Source organism: Rhinatrema bivittatum, chromosome 5 (assembly GCF_901001135.1).
Source record: "Rhinatrema bivittatum chromosome 5, aRhiBiv1.1, whole genome shotgun sequence".
NCBI lineage: Eukaryota > Metazoa > Chordata > Amphibia > Gymnophiona > Rhinatrematidae > Rhinatrema > Rhinatrema bivittatum.
Window position 1 is genome coordinate 176540261 of NC_042619.1, and position 16527 is coordinate 176556787.

The following is a 16527-nucleotide window of genomic DNA, read 5'->3' on the forward strand; positions in this document are numbered from 1 at the left end:
TTTATGTATAGCTATTCTAACAAGTGCACAATACTGGGACAAAGCTTTCCATTACATCATCATAAAAATTTTCTGCCTCCAAAGAAAAAATATGATCTAAGTTAGCTGGAATATTTCAGGAACAGTGACATAAAAAAGTACCTCTGATCCCATGGCAGATGCTGTGAGCTCACTAACAATGCTAGCAAGCAGGCCACAGGTATTAGATACCAGATGCGAGGAGAAGAGCTCATTCTCCCGTCTGAGACTGTTCCTGACCGGCAGCACTACAATGACCAGCATCTTCTCCAGCACCTCACGGAAGCTGGTCATTCCTGAGATGTTCTCCTCACTCTGCCAAAAATGAAAGAAAGGTCAGAAAAATAAGAGGACGACAGCTCCCTGGCACTGCTGCACTGGTACATGAAGTACTTTGCAGACCACAGTAACCAAAAATACACCTTTTATTATTATTTATATGTTATAAGACATAATATGCTTCAATGAAAACCAAAGGAAAAACATGAGTTAAAAAAGGAGTTGCAAATACTTAAAAATATATTCTTTTAACTTTGTAATGCAAGGGACAAAGCATTTGCAGGACTGAAAGAAAAGTCTACAGATATTTGTTAAACAGTATTGAAAATGCCATCACAAAATATTCTGGAGCAGGAATAAATAAAAGCAAGTTTACTTACCTGTTAACATGGTTTTCTGTTGACAGCAGGTTGAATCTGCCATAACACCTGGAGCAAGCAAACATTTGATAGCGCCAACACAGACCCAGTTCTCAGAGCTCAATAACAAGAGTTACTTACTTGTAAGAGGTATTCTCTGAGGATAACAGGATATCTGTCCTCACACATGGGTGACATCAGATGGAGCCCAGCATGGAAACTTGATATCAAATTTTCTAGAAACTTTGAGCATGCCCTACCATATTACCTTGGTTGGGACATTTTAGTCTATAATTGAGCTTATAACTAGACAACCAACTTCAAGAGTAGGTGGGTGGGTTTCAAAAAGGCCTGACATCCTGCTGTCCTTGAAGACCACCTGTTACAAATAAAAACTCTTTCACAGAGGACAATTCCTCCAAAAAAGAGAAAGGATGACAATTCCTCACACAAGGGACATTTCTAGCTACTGACTGCCCCAAACAAAAAAAGGGAAAACCCTGAAGTAGTGCCAACGAGAAAAATTGTTTTGGTGGCAACTGGCCTTTTTATTTATTTATTTATTTTAAACAGAGGCAGCCTGAAACAAAAATAACAGGCCCAAGGTGGATGGCGTTAGGTCTACACCTCAAGTAGACTTCAGGGACAGTGTCCAAACCTACTGCTGCATAAGGAGTCCCTTTTCAAATAATAATGTGATATAATGTCTGGAGAGAACTCCATGTCGCAACCTTGCAAGATCTCCTCCATGGAGACTGATCTTAGGTGGGTTCTGATACTCTGTGACCTGACATGGCTCATCAGGTTCAGGCCCATCTTGGCATAACAGAAGGAGATGTAATCTACTAAAGCAATTTGATACATATGTGTTCGACCATGGCAATTCCAGATTTGTTTGTATCAGAAGAAAGAAAAGGCTGGATGGCATTTCTATGGGCTTTAAGTTTACTCCAAATAGAAGGCAAAAGGTCTCTTGTAATCCACATTGTGAGCACTTGTTCACCCTTGTGTACATGTAGTTAAGATGGAAGTCCGAACTAACTTAGGCAAAAACTTGGGATGCATTTGCAGAGCTAACCTATTATAAAAAAAATTAGTATAAAGAGGATAAGTCACTAGGGCTTGGAACTCATGGATTCTACAAGCCAAAATGACCAACAACAAAAATATGATTTTCCAGGACAGATACTTCAGCTCACAGGAGTCTTAACAGCTCAAAGGGAGCTTTCATCAGCTGGGTCAGCAACACATTGAGGTCACATGACACAGCAGGAGGCTTCAAATACAGCAAGCCCCACATGAATCAACAACGAAAGGCTGTTCTGAGATGAGTCTACCTTCTACATAGTGATGGTAAGTGACAATCACACTAAGATGAACTCTGAGATGGTCTTAAGACCTGGCTCTAAAAGATGTAGAAGGTAATCAAACAGTTTTTGTGTGGAGCAGTAGAAAGAATCTAAGGCCTTTTCCTCACTCCAAAAGGCAAACTTCCACCACATTAGTCCATAGGATTTCCGCACAGTCCTTCATTAAAGCCAGAAGAATATGATATATCTTTAGAGAGATTCAGAAGTTGTAGGGCTACCTTCTCAACATTCAGGCTGAGAGCGCCAATGTTTGGATGGCACAACACTGCGCCCCCCCCCCCAATCCTGAGATGGGGAAATCCGCAGCCTGACTGGATCCCAGATGAACATCTCCTGCAGGACTGGGAACCAGATCTGCCTAGGTCGAAAAGGGCTATGAGGATAATAGTCCTTCAGACTCTTCTGAGTTTCAACAAAGTCTTCGCAATGAGAGGAAATGGAGGATGTGTGTACAGGAGGCCTTTGTCCCAGTTTAGGACAAAAACACAATAGATGCCTCAGTCTTATTTCAGTATTTATTAGAACAGAGATGTGCTCAAAAGTTGCCCGACTCAGGCCGAGTTTCGCAGCTCGTTTGGCCGCTGCCTCAGGGGCTTGAACACTTCAAATTCTCAATCGAAATCCACACAGTGAATTTAATCAAATGTTCAGCCAATGTATGATCAATGCTTCGGGTGATGTACCGCACTCATTTTCACATTGATTCAATGTGAAAATGTGAAAATGAGTGGATTTCGATTGAGAATTTGAAGTGTTCAAGCCCCTGAGGCAGCGGCCAACGAGCTGCGAAACTCGGCCTGAGTCGGGCAACTTTTGAGCACATCTCTGTTCTAATAAATACTGAAATAAGACTGAGGCATCTATTGTGTTTTTGTATCCTGACGGCTATCATAGATCGCCTACCTCTTTGTTTTCTTGGACCAGTTTAGGACAAAGGCATCCAAGGCTAGTTTGCCTTGGGTCCCTTTTCTAGAACAGTAGAGCTGAGGATGCGAACAGATCTACCATGCATATGTTCAATTTGCAGAATACCTGGTTTGCAACCTCCCATGTCCAGGGACCAATCCTGAAGTTCCAGGACTTGACTCATTTTGTCGACTAGAACATTCTCTTCACTTGCCAGATTTGTGGTTACTCAAATGTCCCAGTCCCACATCTAGGCAGCTCCCTGACACAACAATTACATTCAGTTCCTCCCTGCTTGATGTAAAATGCTGCCATTTGGTTGTCCTTCAGGATGAGAATAATTTGTAGCCAACTAATCTCTGAAAGGCTTCAGAGAGTACCAACAAGCCCAAAGTTCTAGGAAGTTTATTTGATAAAGCTTTTCCTGTGCTGACCAAAGACTGGGTGCACAGTCTCTCCAAATGGGCTCCCACCCCAGGTTGGACAAATCCATGGTTAATAGAATTTGGATTGGAAGAATTTGAAAGGACATACCATTCCAGACTTAAGTGAAACCAACCACTGGGGCAGGGCTGGGGAGATTCATGGACTTTGGATGCCATGAGGCCCAAAATCATCAACATGTCCTTAGCTGATGCCTGCTGACCTAACAGTATCATTTCCACTGTGGAGATTAATGTGATGATAATCTCCTGTGGGAGGAAGGCTCTTGCCCAAGACATGTCTAGCAGTGCTACTATAAACGCCAATTGAGATGACAGGCTCAATGGGTCTTGGGGAGTTGATTACGAAACCTATTAACTCCAACAGCCAGATGGTTTTGTGCCTCAATTCTGTGGCACCTCTTTAAGATGTGCTCTTGGATAACTAATTGTCCAGGTAGAGGAACAGATGTACTCCCAATCTGTGTAGATTCACCACCACCACTACCCACAAGTTATTTTGTGAAAACACTTGGGGAAGATGCTAGGCCAAAACACAGTACACAATACTGGTGATGGTGATCCCTTACCATGAATCTGAGATATTTTATGTGGCCTGGAATCTCTCTACATGGGTATAAGCTCCTTTAGATCTTGAGAGCAACATCAGTCTCCTTTTTCAAGGAATGGAATCAAGATGCCTAGAGAAACCATCTTGAATATTTTCCTTCTGAGGAGTTTGTTCAAAGCCCTTAAGTCTAGGATGGGATGGAGTCATCCTGTTTTCATTGTGATCAAAAAGTACTTGAAATAGAATCACTACCCTTTTTCCCTGGTAGAATAAGTTTGACCACATGGCCCTCTACCAGTTGCAGCAATTCCTGATGCTCAGAAATCCCCTAAGCGAGTTCTGGTGGGTGATTTGGAGGGATGTCCAAACAGATGTCTGTACCCTTTGTGTATTATGCTGAGGACCCACATGTCTACAATTACAGAGTCAACGGTTTACATAAATCCTCACCCTTCCTCCGAGATGGTGGTCCTCTGGCATAAGTACTGGGATCTCAGCCATGATCTCTATGATCCAGACAAATCCCCGTTCCAGATTTTGATTGAGGTGCTGGCTGTGGCTTGGGGGCCCTCTGTTGCCTAGGTGAGCACGAGGATCCTGCTGTTGATGGGACTGGGATGACAGAGAAAAATGCCTCTATGGATGGCAGAAAGGTTGCCTTGGCATTCTACTCAGGTACCTTCTAGTTGAGGGTGGATCTGAAGTGAGAGAAGAGAGGGTTTGGAGCATCACACAGTCCAAGGCCCATCACCAGGCATATCTATGGGCACCAACCTGACCATGTTTTTTTTCCACATGTCACATCTTTCTCCATTAGTAACTAAGTCCTCATGCTGTTTATGAGGAAGCTGATGCATCTCTTCTTTCACCTTCTTCAGTGTCCCACATAAATTGATATATGAAGGTAGGAAACTATGAGGGCATTCAGCATAGCTCCCTAAAACACCTTCCTCCAAAGAGAGTCCTGGGGACACCGAACAGTGGGTCCTGTATTTCTTGCCCTTATTGAGAGTGGAATCTACTATCAGAGATTGGTGCGACAGCTCTTGCGTTTTGAATTTAGAAGCAATATATTACATCTACCTTCTTACTTACTAGAACCACAAAGAGAGGGGTCTTCCACATCCTCATTTTGACTTCCTGTAGAATCTTTCAGTCTGCCATGGTATCCTTAGGAGGCTCCATGAACTGGAGAATTTCCAACATGTTTCTGGACACGCCCTCCTTTGAAAAAGTAAATGGAATGATTTTTGCAAGTCTCAGGACAAAGCCAGCAAAGACGTGGATCTCAGGTGAAGACTGTCTCTACTTTTGCAGAGGAAAGGAGTCAAAGGGGAGACCAGGGGCAGACATTGATCCTGATTCTACTAAGCAGCTCAAAGGATTCCAGAATTGGCTAGGCTATCTGAATGGACATCGATGCCTTCAATATCAGGGCATCGATGTTCCACATTGCTCTGTCTAAGTCCTTCTGGATCGTCCTTTCTACTTCTTCCTCAAAGACTGCCAATGCCAACACAGTCTAGGAAACAGTAGGGGAGGCTATGTCCTCCTGGGATACCAGAGGTGAATTGGTGTTTGATATAGAGACTGGTGCAACTCCCAGGACTGAACAGAGGATCAGCTCTCCTCACCACGAGAACACTTAAGGGGATTCAGGGCTGCCACCAAACTGTCCCAACTCGTGGCTACGGGAAACAAAGGAGACCAATGTGCATTGCCTTCACCTAATGCATATCAACGGCACTCCTTGATGCCAGAAACAAGAAGGCAGAACCCTTCATCTTCTTTACATGGGAAGGAATAGATATCCACTTGGTCCTTCCTGATGCTTGATGCAAATGCACCAGTGGTCGATGCAGCTTCTGGATCCTTTAATGTTGATGTCTGCAATGCCAATGGGCTGGATTTATGGATCTCAAAATGTTTTTCACGCGATAAAGCCGAGTTCAATGCCCTCAGGGTCATGGTAGTGCAAAAGGTATCCCACACAGGAGGTCATTGGCTGACCACCAAGCAGAGGACTGATTTATCATAAGGGTGCATGATAGGCATTACCCTCTCACACAGGAGGCACCTATTGAAGCTGCTGGCCTTCTTCTCAGAGCAAAGCATTGAGCAAAAAATAAATGCAATGAAATTAAAATGACTCAATGATACAAAACATGATAGACGTCACCATGATTAACAGGTACCGGTACACCACCAAAAAACCTATCTAGCAGGCCGATACAGTAAGGAGCGGTAGGAAGAGGTGCATTAAGGCCGGGCGCACCCGCGTTTGCCGCACGCACAGTATGGATCACCTACCGCTCGACCCAGTTGTCCAATGTTATTTCGACCCATATTTGGTAGAATAGGGCAAGCCTGCCCCCTATGGCTTCTTCCTGTGGATGGGTCTGTTGATTCTCATTGTGGGGTGCGGCTGGGGCCTGGGTCCTGAGCCGGCTCCCCTCTTGTTGTGTCTGTTCCGAAAGGATTGGCCCCTTAGTATGTGTTTTTGTATGGTCTAAAATGCGGAGATCCTCTGCCCTTAGGTGTTCGGGGAGAGGGGCATTGGCTTCTTTTTTTCCTGTCTTCCGGTAGCCGAGGTACAAGAGCCTCGCCCCACTTGTCGGCTAACTTCTCCAGTTCGCTTCCGAACAGGAGGGCTCCTTTAAAGGGCATTCTCGTGAGTTTCGTCTTGGAAGTCACATTGGCTGACCAGTTTCGGAGCCAGAGTTGCCTTCTGGCTGCCACTATGGATGAGACGCCCCTGGCTGATGTGCACACCAGGTCGGAGGTCGCATCCGTGAGGAAAGATATCGCCGGTTTTAATGTTTTGACGGACGTGGTTGCGTCCCTGGAAGGCGACAAGCAGGCACATGTCACCCACGACGCAGCAGGCAGCGATATGCAGGGACATGGCTGCGACGTCAAATGACTGTTTAAGGATGGATTCCTGAAGTCTGTCTTGGGCATCCTTGAGTGCAGCTCCTCTTTCGACTGGAATGGTAGTGTGCTTTGTGACAGCGCAGACCATGGCATCCACCTTTGGGGAACCCCAGGAGTTCTTTGGCTGAGGGTTCCAGGGGGTATAGGGCTTCTAGGGCCTGCCCTCCTTTGAAGCTGGCCTCCGGAGCATTCCATTCCAGGTCAATCAGTTGTTGTACGGCCTGTAGCATTGGGAAATGGCGAGAGGCCTGTCGGAGTCCGACCAAAACAGGGTTCATCTTTGGCTCCGCTGCGGCGCTTGTGCCTGGGATGGCCAGCGTCTTCAGGCTCAGAGAGTTGAGGTCTGAAAGCTCGTCTTTGGAGAAAAAACGCATCATGGTCCGGTATGGTTCCGTTCCTGAAGGGATTTCCCCTTCCTCCAGGGAGTCTAGCTCTTCCTCCGAGGAGTCTGTGTCCCCTAAGGGGAGGCTTTTGTCCGGAGGATGCACGTCTCGGGGAGTCCAAGAGGCGCCTGGAAGGTTTTGGACCTCTGTTGGAGACTGTGGCTGTGTCACCGGTGGCACCGATTGCGCCTGGACGAAGGTTTGCAGTCCTTTAAAGAATTCCAACCAGGAGAAGGTTCCTGGGTCTATATTGAACCCAGCGGTGTTCCCCGAGGGACCCGTCTGAGGGGCCGAGGCGGGGATAGAGAGGTCCGGGGTACTATCGTTGGTGGAGCTGGATTCCTCTACTGGCAGAGGAGGGCCTTGGCCCGGTTCCTCCAGAGCTGTCTCGCACTGTAGGCACAGGGCAGTAGCCACTTCGTGTTGCGCAGCTCTCAGGTGGCAGGCCAGGCAGAGGGCTTGTCCCTTGTTTTCTTGGCTGGTGGAGCTATGATTTGAGCACAAAGAGTCTGTACGTTTATATGCGCGCGCCGGGAGGCTTAGGTATGCGCTCCGGGTGCGTCAAAGCTGTGCGTGCAAGCAGTGGGAAAGATGTGTATGCAAGCAGCTATATGCGCGCCGCTGTGCACACAGGCTTAATTTGTGCGCCCAGGCTGATGAGCATGTCACTTTGTGCCCAGCACCCTCATGCATGTTGCTGTGCGCACAGCACAGATGCACGCGTTGCTGTGTGCACAAATAGGTTATGCACACGGCTCGCCGCTGTGCGCATGGCTCAGTTATGCGGACAATACGGCGATCAGAGGGGGAAATGGTGCCGACGAGCACACGGGCAAGATGGCCGGGGGGGGGGGGCCCTCCCCCTCCCAGAGGGTCTCCACGTGAGAGGACCCTCGTACCAGATCGAGGTCTAGCCCGGTCAGGGCTGCTCAGCCCGATAGGACAGACGCCAGCTGGCGATCTGTGCGGCTATCTGAGCCTCGGAGACTTTAAGAAAGGTTTTCTACTTTACCTTGTCTGGGCGGGCTCCAGCTGCAGAGGGAGAGGGAGAATACCTTCACCACCGCCACTCAGCCACTCCCGTTCCTGGGGGTTAAGTCCATGCCGGGGGCCGGCTACCCGACCAAGGCTTACCTCTGAGGGATCTCGGAAATCACTTCAGGAATTCTTGACTGGGGGAGGGACCCTTAGGTATCACTGCAGGAGAGCAGGGCTAGTCTGTAGAGGTAAGAGTATTTCTTCTTTGGTTTGGATTTTCTAACCCTGTGCAAGCGTGTGTAGAGTCCCAAACTGCTATGGAGACTGAGAAATACTGGAGAGCAGAGCTTCCTGCATGGGTATATGTAGTGCTAACGTCAGATTGAAATCTGACTGTCTCCAACTGCTATCATGAGCACACTATACCATTGGTCCTGAGTCCATCTGCTACACGCTAGGAAATTTATTTTGCTTGTGAATTTCAATATTATAACAAAAAAAGAAATCAGTGTTAAAATTTTCACTGATTTTTCTCCTGTGTGTTATATCAATTTTTCCACTGATTTTTTTGTTATAAAATTGAAATTCCTAGGCAAAATATAATAAAAACTGAATACAAAGGCCCCTAGCTGTATGCAAACAAGCTTTGTTTTTCAATACCCGGCCTAGCTAAAGATTTTACATGAAGTTAAAATTCATATTTTTGACTAAACTCTTGGCAAAAAAATTCTCATACAAATAGACCATACTTGTCTGTAGTGAAAGGCATTTTCCTTTTCACTGTTTTGTTCTATCTACTCACTTGGGCCTGAGAGGTTGGTTTGGTGGTAATCTGTGAGCTTAACATGAAAAACTGAATTCAGCATTTTTATAGATACCTCAGTAGCGTTGTTGCCTCTATTTAGAACCTGGAGATATTTATTTTTTATTTATATGCCATCAATCTGGTAGACAATCTTGGTGGTTTACAGAAATTAAAATACAAGTATTCAAACCATAAAACATCAAATAAAAATACAATAATATTGATACTCATAATACAAAGTTGTGCCCACTCAAGTGGCAGAGTTTTCCTGCTGCCCTTTGCCAGTTGTAATAGTTAAATCAATCTCGTCTATTCTCATTACCTACTGCCTACAACCCATTTTCTGGCTGAGAAAATACAGTACTTCCTCTGCGCCCCCCCCCCCCCCCTCCATTTTCTGCCTGAGGAAATGCTATGCCAAACAGCCATGTTTTTAGTCCTTTTTTAAAGATCTTCTTATTCGGTTCAAGTCTGAGCTTGACTGGCAAAGTATTTCATAATTTGGGACTGGCTATAGAGATTGCTCTCTCCCTGACTTCACTCGGGTGAGCACCTTTAACTGTTGGTAATTGTAAAAGCCCTTTGCTGATCTTAATGTTCTGTTTGGTGGGTAAAGATGTAAAGAAGCAACTTTGAAGAAGATTCTTGTATACATTCCGACAGTGATCACCCAAAGCTGTTGGTATGGTTTATTAAGTTGGGAAGATGGAAATGCTATCAAGCTGAAATAAGTAATGACTACACAGTTCCTATTACAGGTGAGCTAACTGGCTGGCAACCTTGTATATTGGAGAAATTACTTACCTGATAATTTTATTTTCCTTAGTGTACACAGATGGACTCAGGACCAGTGGGTTATGTGCTCTTCTGCTAGCAGATGGGAGACAGAATCAGATTTCAAAGCTGACGTCACCCTAAATATACCCCTGCAATGACCTCAGCTCTTCAGTATTCTCTTCAAAAAGCCATTGTGGATATTTATTTGCTTAATAACGTTCAAATATTTTGACCTCTCTAGTGGAGATCCATTTCTGAACACGACTGAAGATTGAATACTGTTGCAGATCACATAGTTGCTTATGTGATCCTTTTATACACATTTTGTTTGAACAAAATTGGGAACTCAAGAAAATATATGTAAGCCCCTGAGGCAGCCGTTTTGAGATGGCGAAACTCGGCCAGAGTCAGGCTACCCTTGTGTCTCCACTTCAATAAAGATATTGAAAAAGACCATAGGCATCTATCCTTTTGTTCATCCTGAAGGTCCCTGTGTGGAGGTAGGCACAGAGGGCTCCCTACAAGGAGTCTTTGCATGTCTGCCTACCATGGGCGTCTTGGCCAATCCGGGGCCACTAGTAGAACTAGTCCCCTGTGGTGTTCTATTTTGCAGATGACTTTGCCCAGTAGTGGCTATAGGGGGGGGAGGCGTACAGTAAGTCTTCCTCTGCCAGGTCTGGACGAGAGCATCAATCCCTTGGGAGTGTGGCTCCCGTCTGCGGCTGAAGAACATGGGGACTTGGGCACTGAGAGAGGTGGGCAGTAGGTCCAAGGTTGGGAGGCCCCAGCGATTTACTATCAATTGGAAGGCTGTGGTCGACAGCGACCATTCCCCCGGGTTCAGGCTCTCTCTGCTGAGGAAGTCTGCTGAGACGTCTTTTCCTGCGATGTGGGAGGCCGAGATCCCTTGTAGGTTTATCTCCGTCCATGCCATGAGCGGGTCTATCTCCAGAGACACCTGCTGGCTCCTGGTTCCTCTCTGGCAGTAGATGTAGGCAACCATTTTAGCATTGTCTGACATTACTCAAATCGCTTTGCCTTGGAGTCTGTGGCTGAATCGTAGGCATGCTAGTCTGACTGCTCGAGCTTCCAGGTGGTTTATGTTCCATCCCACCTCTTCCTTGCTCCATTGTCCCTAGGCCGTCAGTTCCTGACAGTGGGCTCCCCACCCTCGTAGGCTCGCATCCATGGTGAATACGACCCAGTTCGGTGGGGATAGGTTTATTCCTCTGCTTAGGTGGTCTTCCTGTAGCCACCACTGAAGCCGAGAACGTACCTCTGCTGGGAGTTGGAGGCGAATTGAGTAGTCCTGGGACACTGGGTTCCAGCATGACAGTAAAGAGCACAAGAGTGGTCGCACGTGAGCCCTTGCCCACAGAACGGCTTCCAGGTTGATGCCATGAGTCCGAGGATCGTCGTAATCGTTCCATCAGCTTCCTTCTCCTCTGTTTGGTGTCGAAACAGGCCCCCAGGTACTCTAGAGACTTGACTATGCTGGTCACCTGCCAGCTCTCTTCCAGAGACTTTGCCCTGATCAGCCAGTATTCCAAGTAAGAGTGTACCAAGATCCCTTCCTTCCTCAGTGTTGCCGCCAAGACCACCATAATTTTGAAGAATGTTCTGGGGGCGGTTGCTAGGCCAAAGGGTAGCGCTCGGAACTGGTAATGTATACTGGGACCCAGTATCGCAAAGCGTAGAAAACACTGGTGATCTTGATGGACTGTAATGTGAAAGTAGGCTTCAGGGAGGTTATGAACTCTCCTAGTTGTACTGCCATTATTACAGAGTGAAGAGACTATATGCGGAAGTGTAGTATCCACAGATGACTGTTGACGTTCTTGAGATCCAAGATGGGTCAGAATGATCCTGCTTTCTTGGGGACGATAAAATAGATGGAAATGCGGCCCGTATTTTGTTGGGTTGTAGGAAAGGAGTTACTGCCTTCAGACTGAGTAGTCTTGTCAGAGTGGCTTCCACTGCCAGTCTCTTGGTGTGGGAGTGGCAGGGTAACATCATAAATTTGTCCCGAGGGATGCTGCGGAACTCCAGAGAGTAACCTTCTCGAATGATGTTTAGTACCCATTGTCCGATGTGATCTTGACCCATCATTGATAGGGGGTCGACTTTCCCTCTTCTATTTCCTCTTCCTGTGGATGGGTCATCCCATTCTCATTGGGGAGTACGGCCGGAGACTGCCCCCTCTTGGTTTGTCGGTTCCAAAAGGGCAGAGACCTTCCTGAGGGCTGAGGTGCCTGGAACTGCGAATTCCTGTAGGGGCAAGAGCATTGGGAGCCTCTGCCCCTAGTTCTTCTGGGGGAGGGACGCTGGGATCTTTTTCCCCTGTCTTCCGGTAGTCGAGGCACTGGAGATTCGCCCCATTTGCTGGCTAACTTCTCCAATTCGCTTCCGAATTGGAGAAGTTAGCCAGCAAATGGAGAGATCCTTTAAAGGGCATCCTTGTGATATTCGTTTTAGAGGTTGCATCGGCAGACCAATTCCGCAACCATAACCGTCTTCTGGCCGCCACAACCGAGGCTACTCCTCTGGCTGAGGTACGCACCAGATCTGAGCTTGCATCCGTCAGAAAGGCAGCTGCAGGTTCAATCGTTTCACCAGTATATATTCCTGGGTTGTTTGCCTCTCTCGAGAAGAGCAAACAAGAACGTGCCACCAGTGCGCAGCAGGAGGCAAACTGCAGTGTCACTGCTGTTGCGTCCAAGGCCTGCTTAAGGATAGATTCTAATTGTCTATCTTGAGTATCCTTCAATGCAGCCTCTCCCTCCACAGGAATGGTTGTTCGCTTTGAGTCGGCACAGACCATGGTGTCCACTTTCTGAAAACGCAGGCGTTCCTTGGTAGCTGGTTCTAGAGGGTACAAGGCTTCCAAGGCCTCCTTTAAAGCTGGCCTCCGGGGCATCCCACTCCAGGTCAATCAGTTCCTGGATGGCTTCCATCATTGGGAAGTAGCATGAGGCTTTACGAAGGGACACCAAGATGGGGTTCTTCTTTGGTTCCAGAGTCTTCAGAGTCTGGGAAACAAGGGCTGGTAATTCATCCCTGTGGAAGAAGTGAAGCATGGTTCTGTATGATTCCAAGCCTGGAGGGATTTATCCTTCTTCCAGGGAGCCACCATCATCATCTGAGGTGTCCGGGTCCCTGTCAGGGAAATTCTTGGTTAGGCAAGGCATGTCTCGAGGTATCCGAGCAGGGCCTGGAGGATCTTGTGCTTCCGGCAGGGGTTGAACCCGGGTCGCAGCCGATGCTGATTGCACTTCAACGAAGGCTTGCAGCCCTTGGAAAAATTCTAACCAGGAGAAGGTCCCTGGGTCCATGTTAGTCCCAGGGGGAGTCTGAGTAGGGGCCCTTGAGGTGCCCTCTTGTGGAGAAGCCATTTCAAAGTTGCATAGATCCGGGGTGCTATCGTATATAGAAGCATCCTCAGACAGTGAGGGACCAGGCTTTGGTCTCCCCGGGCTTCTTTGCAACGATGACACAGGCAAGACTCCAATTCAGGCTGTGCGGCTCTGATGTGGCAGGCTGTACAAAGAGTGCCTTCTGGGCTTCTTGGACGCCGATGCCATTGCCACTATGTCTAGGCGCACACGTAATGGTGCTTCAAAGTGCGAGTAGTTATGCGCGAGTACAATGCGCGCCTGTAGCTGTAAGCGTGGCTGTGCATGTAGTTATGCGAGCGTCTACGTTGAAGACACACTGACAGACCGGCCTGCCTACCCCGCTCGTACCGCTGGACAAGAAAGGAAGATGGCGCCGATGCTCCTGCGTGTAAGGTGGTGCCCGCCCCAGGGTCTCCATGTGTTTGGACCCCCTGCACCGGACCGGCACCTAGCCCAACCAAGGCGGCTCAACCTGATCAGTGCTCCCTTTTACCTCACCAGGTGAAATTCGGAATCGGGACAGCCCTCCGAGCCCCAGAGACCTTAGTTTAAAATTTTCCTCTTACCTGGTCCCGGAGCTTACCGATCGCGTGCCGGGTCAGTCTCCAGCTGCGGGAGAGGGGGGGGGAGGGCTTTACCTTCACCGCCGCACTCGGGTGTGCACCCACTGCCTTTCAGCCGCTCTAGGGCCTAAGTCCACGCCGGGGTTACCGGCTACTGGACCAAGGCTCACCTCTGAGGGATATTGAAATCACCTCAGGAATTCTCAACTGGGGGAGGGACCCTTAGGTATCACCGCAGGAGAGCGGGGCTCGTCTTCTTAAGGTAATTTCCTAACACTGTGCTAGTGTGTGGGATAGTATCTGCATCTGCTAGGAGACGGAGAGATACTGAAAAGCTAAGGTCACTGCAGGGGTATATCTAGGGTGACGTCAGCTTTGAAATCTGACTCAGTCTCCCATCTGCTAGCAGAAGAGCACATAACCCACTGGACCTGAGTCCATCTGGCTACACACTAGGAAAAGATAGATTTTTTTTTTCCTCTTATTCTAAACTCATTTTTATTTTGAGATTTGTGATCTAGTATATACTAAACAAGATGACGGAGACCAGGCCATCTTGATTTGAGCACTGATGGATAATAGAAATTTATTTGATAAGATTTAGAAGACTGGCATATTCTGCAGGGGGTCTGGGGGAGGAAGAGGGGTTGGCGCTACACAGTGAATGCGATCTCTTGCACTGATAATGGATGAGAAACGTTTGAACAAGAATTTGGGGGGGGGGTTACAAATTTGGGTAAAGGATGGGGGAACTGGGACGATTTTGGGAATAGCAAGAAAGGGAAGGTGGATTAGTGGAGTGTTATATTTGAAAAGGGATGATGTAAAGCGACTGAGAACATTTCAAGTTGCCCTGGTATGAATGATTTTGAAAAGTAAGGTCTGGGGAGCCTCTAACATCATGCTTATTTATGTATTATTTCTTACAACTGAATTTATATCAAATATAGCTTATGAGTAATCAGACAGATGTAGTCCTGGAGTGTAACAGGAATTGGCTCCCCTGTAAAATGCTGCAAGATTTACAAGCAGTTAAGAGGCACCACTCTCTGACTGCAATGTTACAGGGAACCCAACTCAGTATCTATAACACTTAAAATTAAAAAAAAAAGAACTTGGTGGGAAAGGTTAACTTTGCCTCCTCAGGGATTTAAAGTGGGTGTAGCAATAGTGTTTTACAGTTTTTGTTTTTCAGGTTAAACAGATAAATCAAGAAACCATCAAGGTATCTAGTAGTGGAGGGACTACTATATAGGAAAGCAGTAGTTTTTTGTAACCTTTATGCTCCCAATAATTATGAACATTTCTTTTACCTTGCTTGCACAAAAACTGAAGTATATGGATACATTATTGATAGTGAGAGGTGACTAACTGTAGATTTAATCCTCAATTGGACAAATCAACAAAATATTCATTTGAGAAACTCAATTTTTTCTAAAAGGATTCTATTTGTCAAGCCTTAAACATGATAGATACCTGGCAAACCTCAAACATCCCAGAACTTGATTTTACTCATGTCTCTAGAGTTCATAGTAGCCAGTGTTGCATTGATTATTAATCTTTACAGATTATTTTTCAGCTGTAGTGAACTTTTCCACAGGTCCCATGAAAATATCCAACCATACTTCATTATAGAATATCTAGAGATTGCTCAGAATAAAGGAAAAGGCTTTCACTGGAGGTTCACTGCATTTATCTGCAAAGATATTAAATTAAGAGTATGTGGAAACTAAGTGGAAGGAGTTTCAACAGTTTAATAAGGACCATAAAAACTCCACCAGACTGTATTGGGAAACTGAAAATGGTGGTTAGGGGTGAAAATTTCTTATACAATTAAAAAAAGATAAATAAGTACATTCTAAGACTAGAAAAACAAGTTAGGAAAGAAATATAGAATGGCTGTTAATCCATCTGAAGCCATAGAGAAAATTTAATTGCCATTCTGATGGCGTTAAATACTTTTACTTTATTTAAAAATGTTTATATTCTGCTTATAACAAATATAGGTGCTAAGCAGATTATAATACATAAGTATATATTGATAAGACAATATAAAACAATATGAGCAATAAAACAACAAATATATAAAAATAAAAAATATATATATATAAAACTGTTCGGGCTGCCTTACCACAGAAGTCGATACAGACAATTCTAGCTCATAAGCCTTCCTAAATATAACTGACTTCAACTGTTTTTCTAAACTGACTTAGATCATTAAGCATTCATAAAGCAGGTGGCAACAAATTCCACAGTATAGGTACTGAAACAAAAAATGATCTAGAACATGTCTCGATCAGCCGTGTCATTTTAACTGTAGGAACAGAAAGATTTTTATCTGCAGACCTCAGTGTCCTTGAACGGACATAAGCTTGCAATAGATTTGACAGGTAACTGGGCGCAGTGGACTTCATTGATTCATAATCAGACCAAAAAATATATCATACTATAAACAGACTATTTCAATTTAGCAACAAATCAAGGAATCTTTTAGAAAATGTTATGAAAGAAAAAAAAAGGTGCATGATATATCAGCTATGAAACGGAGGGAAGGGAATGTGGTCAATTCTAACAGGTGTATTTGGCCAATCTTTGAGGAATTCTATTTTTTCTTGTACTCAGCAAGGCCAATGGATGATGAATACCTTTAGACCTTTCTGAGTGGATTTCATTTATCCAAACTTTCAGATGAACAATGTATTAAAATAAAAGAACCTATAACTCCAAATGAAATCCAATTAACCATTCAAAAAGCCAAACGTTTCAA

At 45.8% G+C, this 16527-nt stretch overlaps 1 protein-coding gene across 1 annotated transcript in view; it reads right to left on the minus strand.

The window, feature by feature from the left end:
- The window catches only part of MYCBP2 (MYC binding protein 2), a 1075853-nt gene that overhangs the window by 672195 nt on the left and 387131 nt on the right, over positions 1–16527 (minus strand). The window contains 1 exon segment of the mRNA XM_029603038.1: positions 142–333. Within this exon segment, the coding sequence (XP_029458898.1) occupies positions 142–333 (192 nt within the window).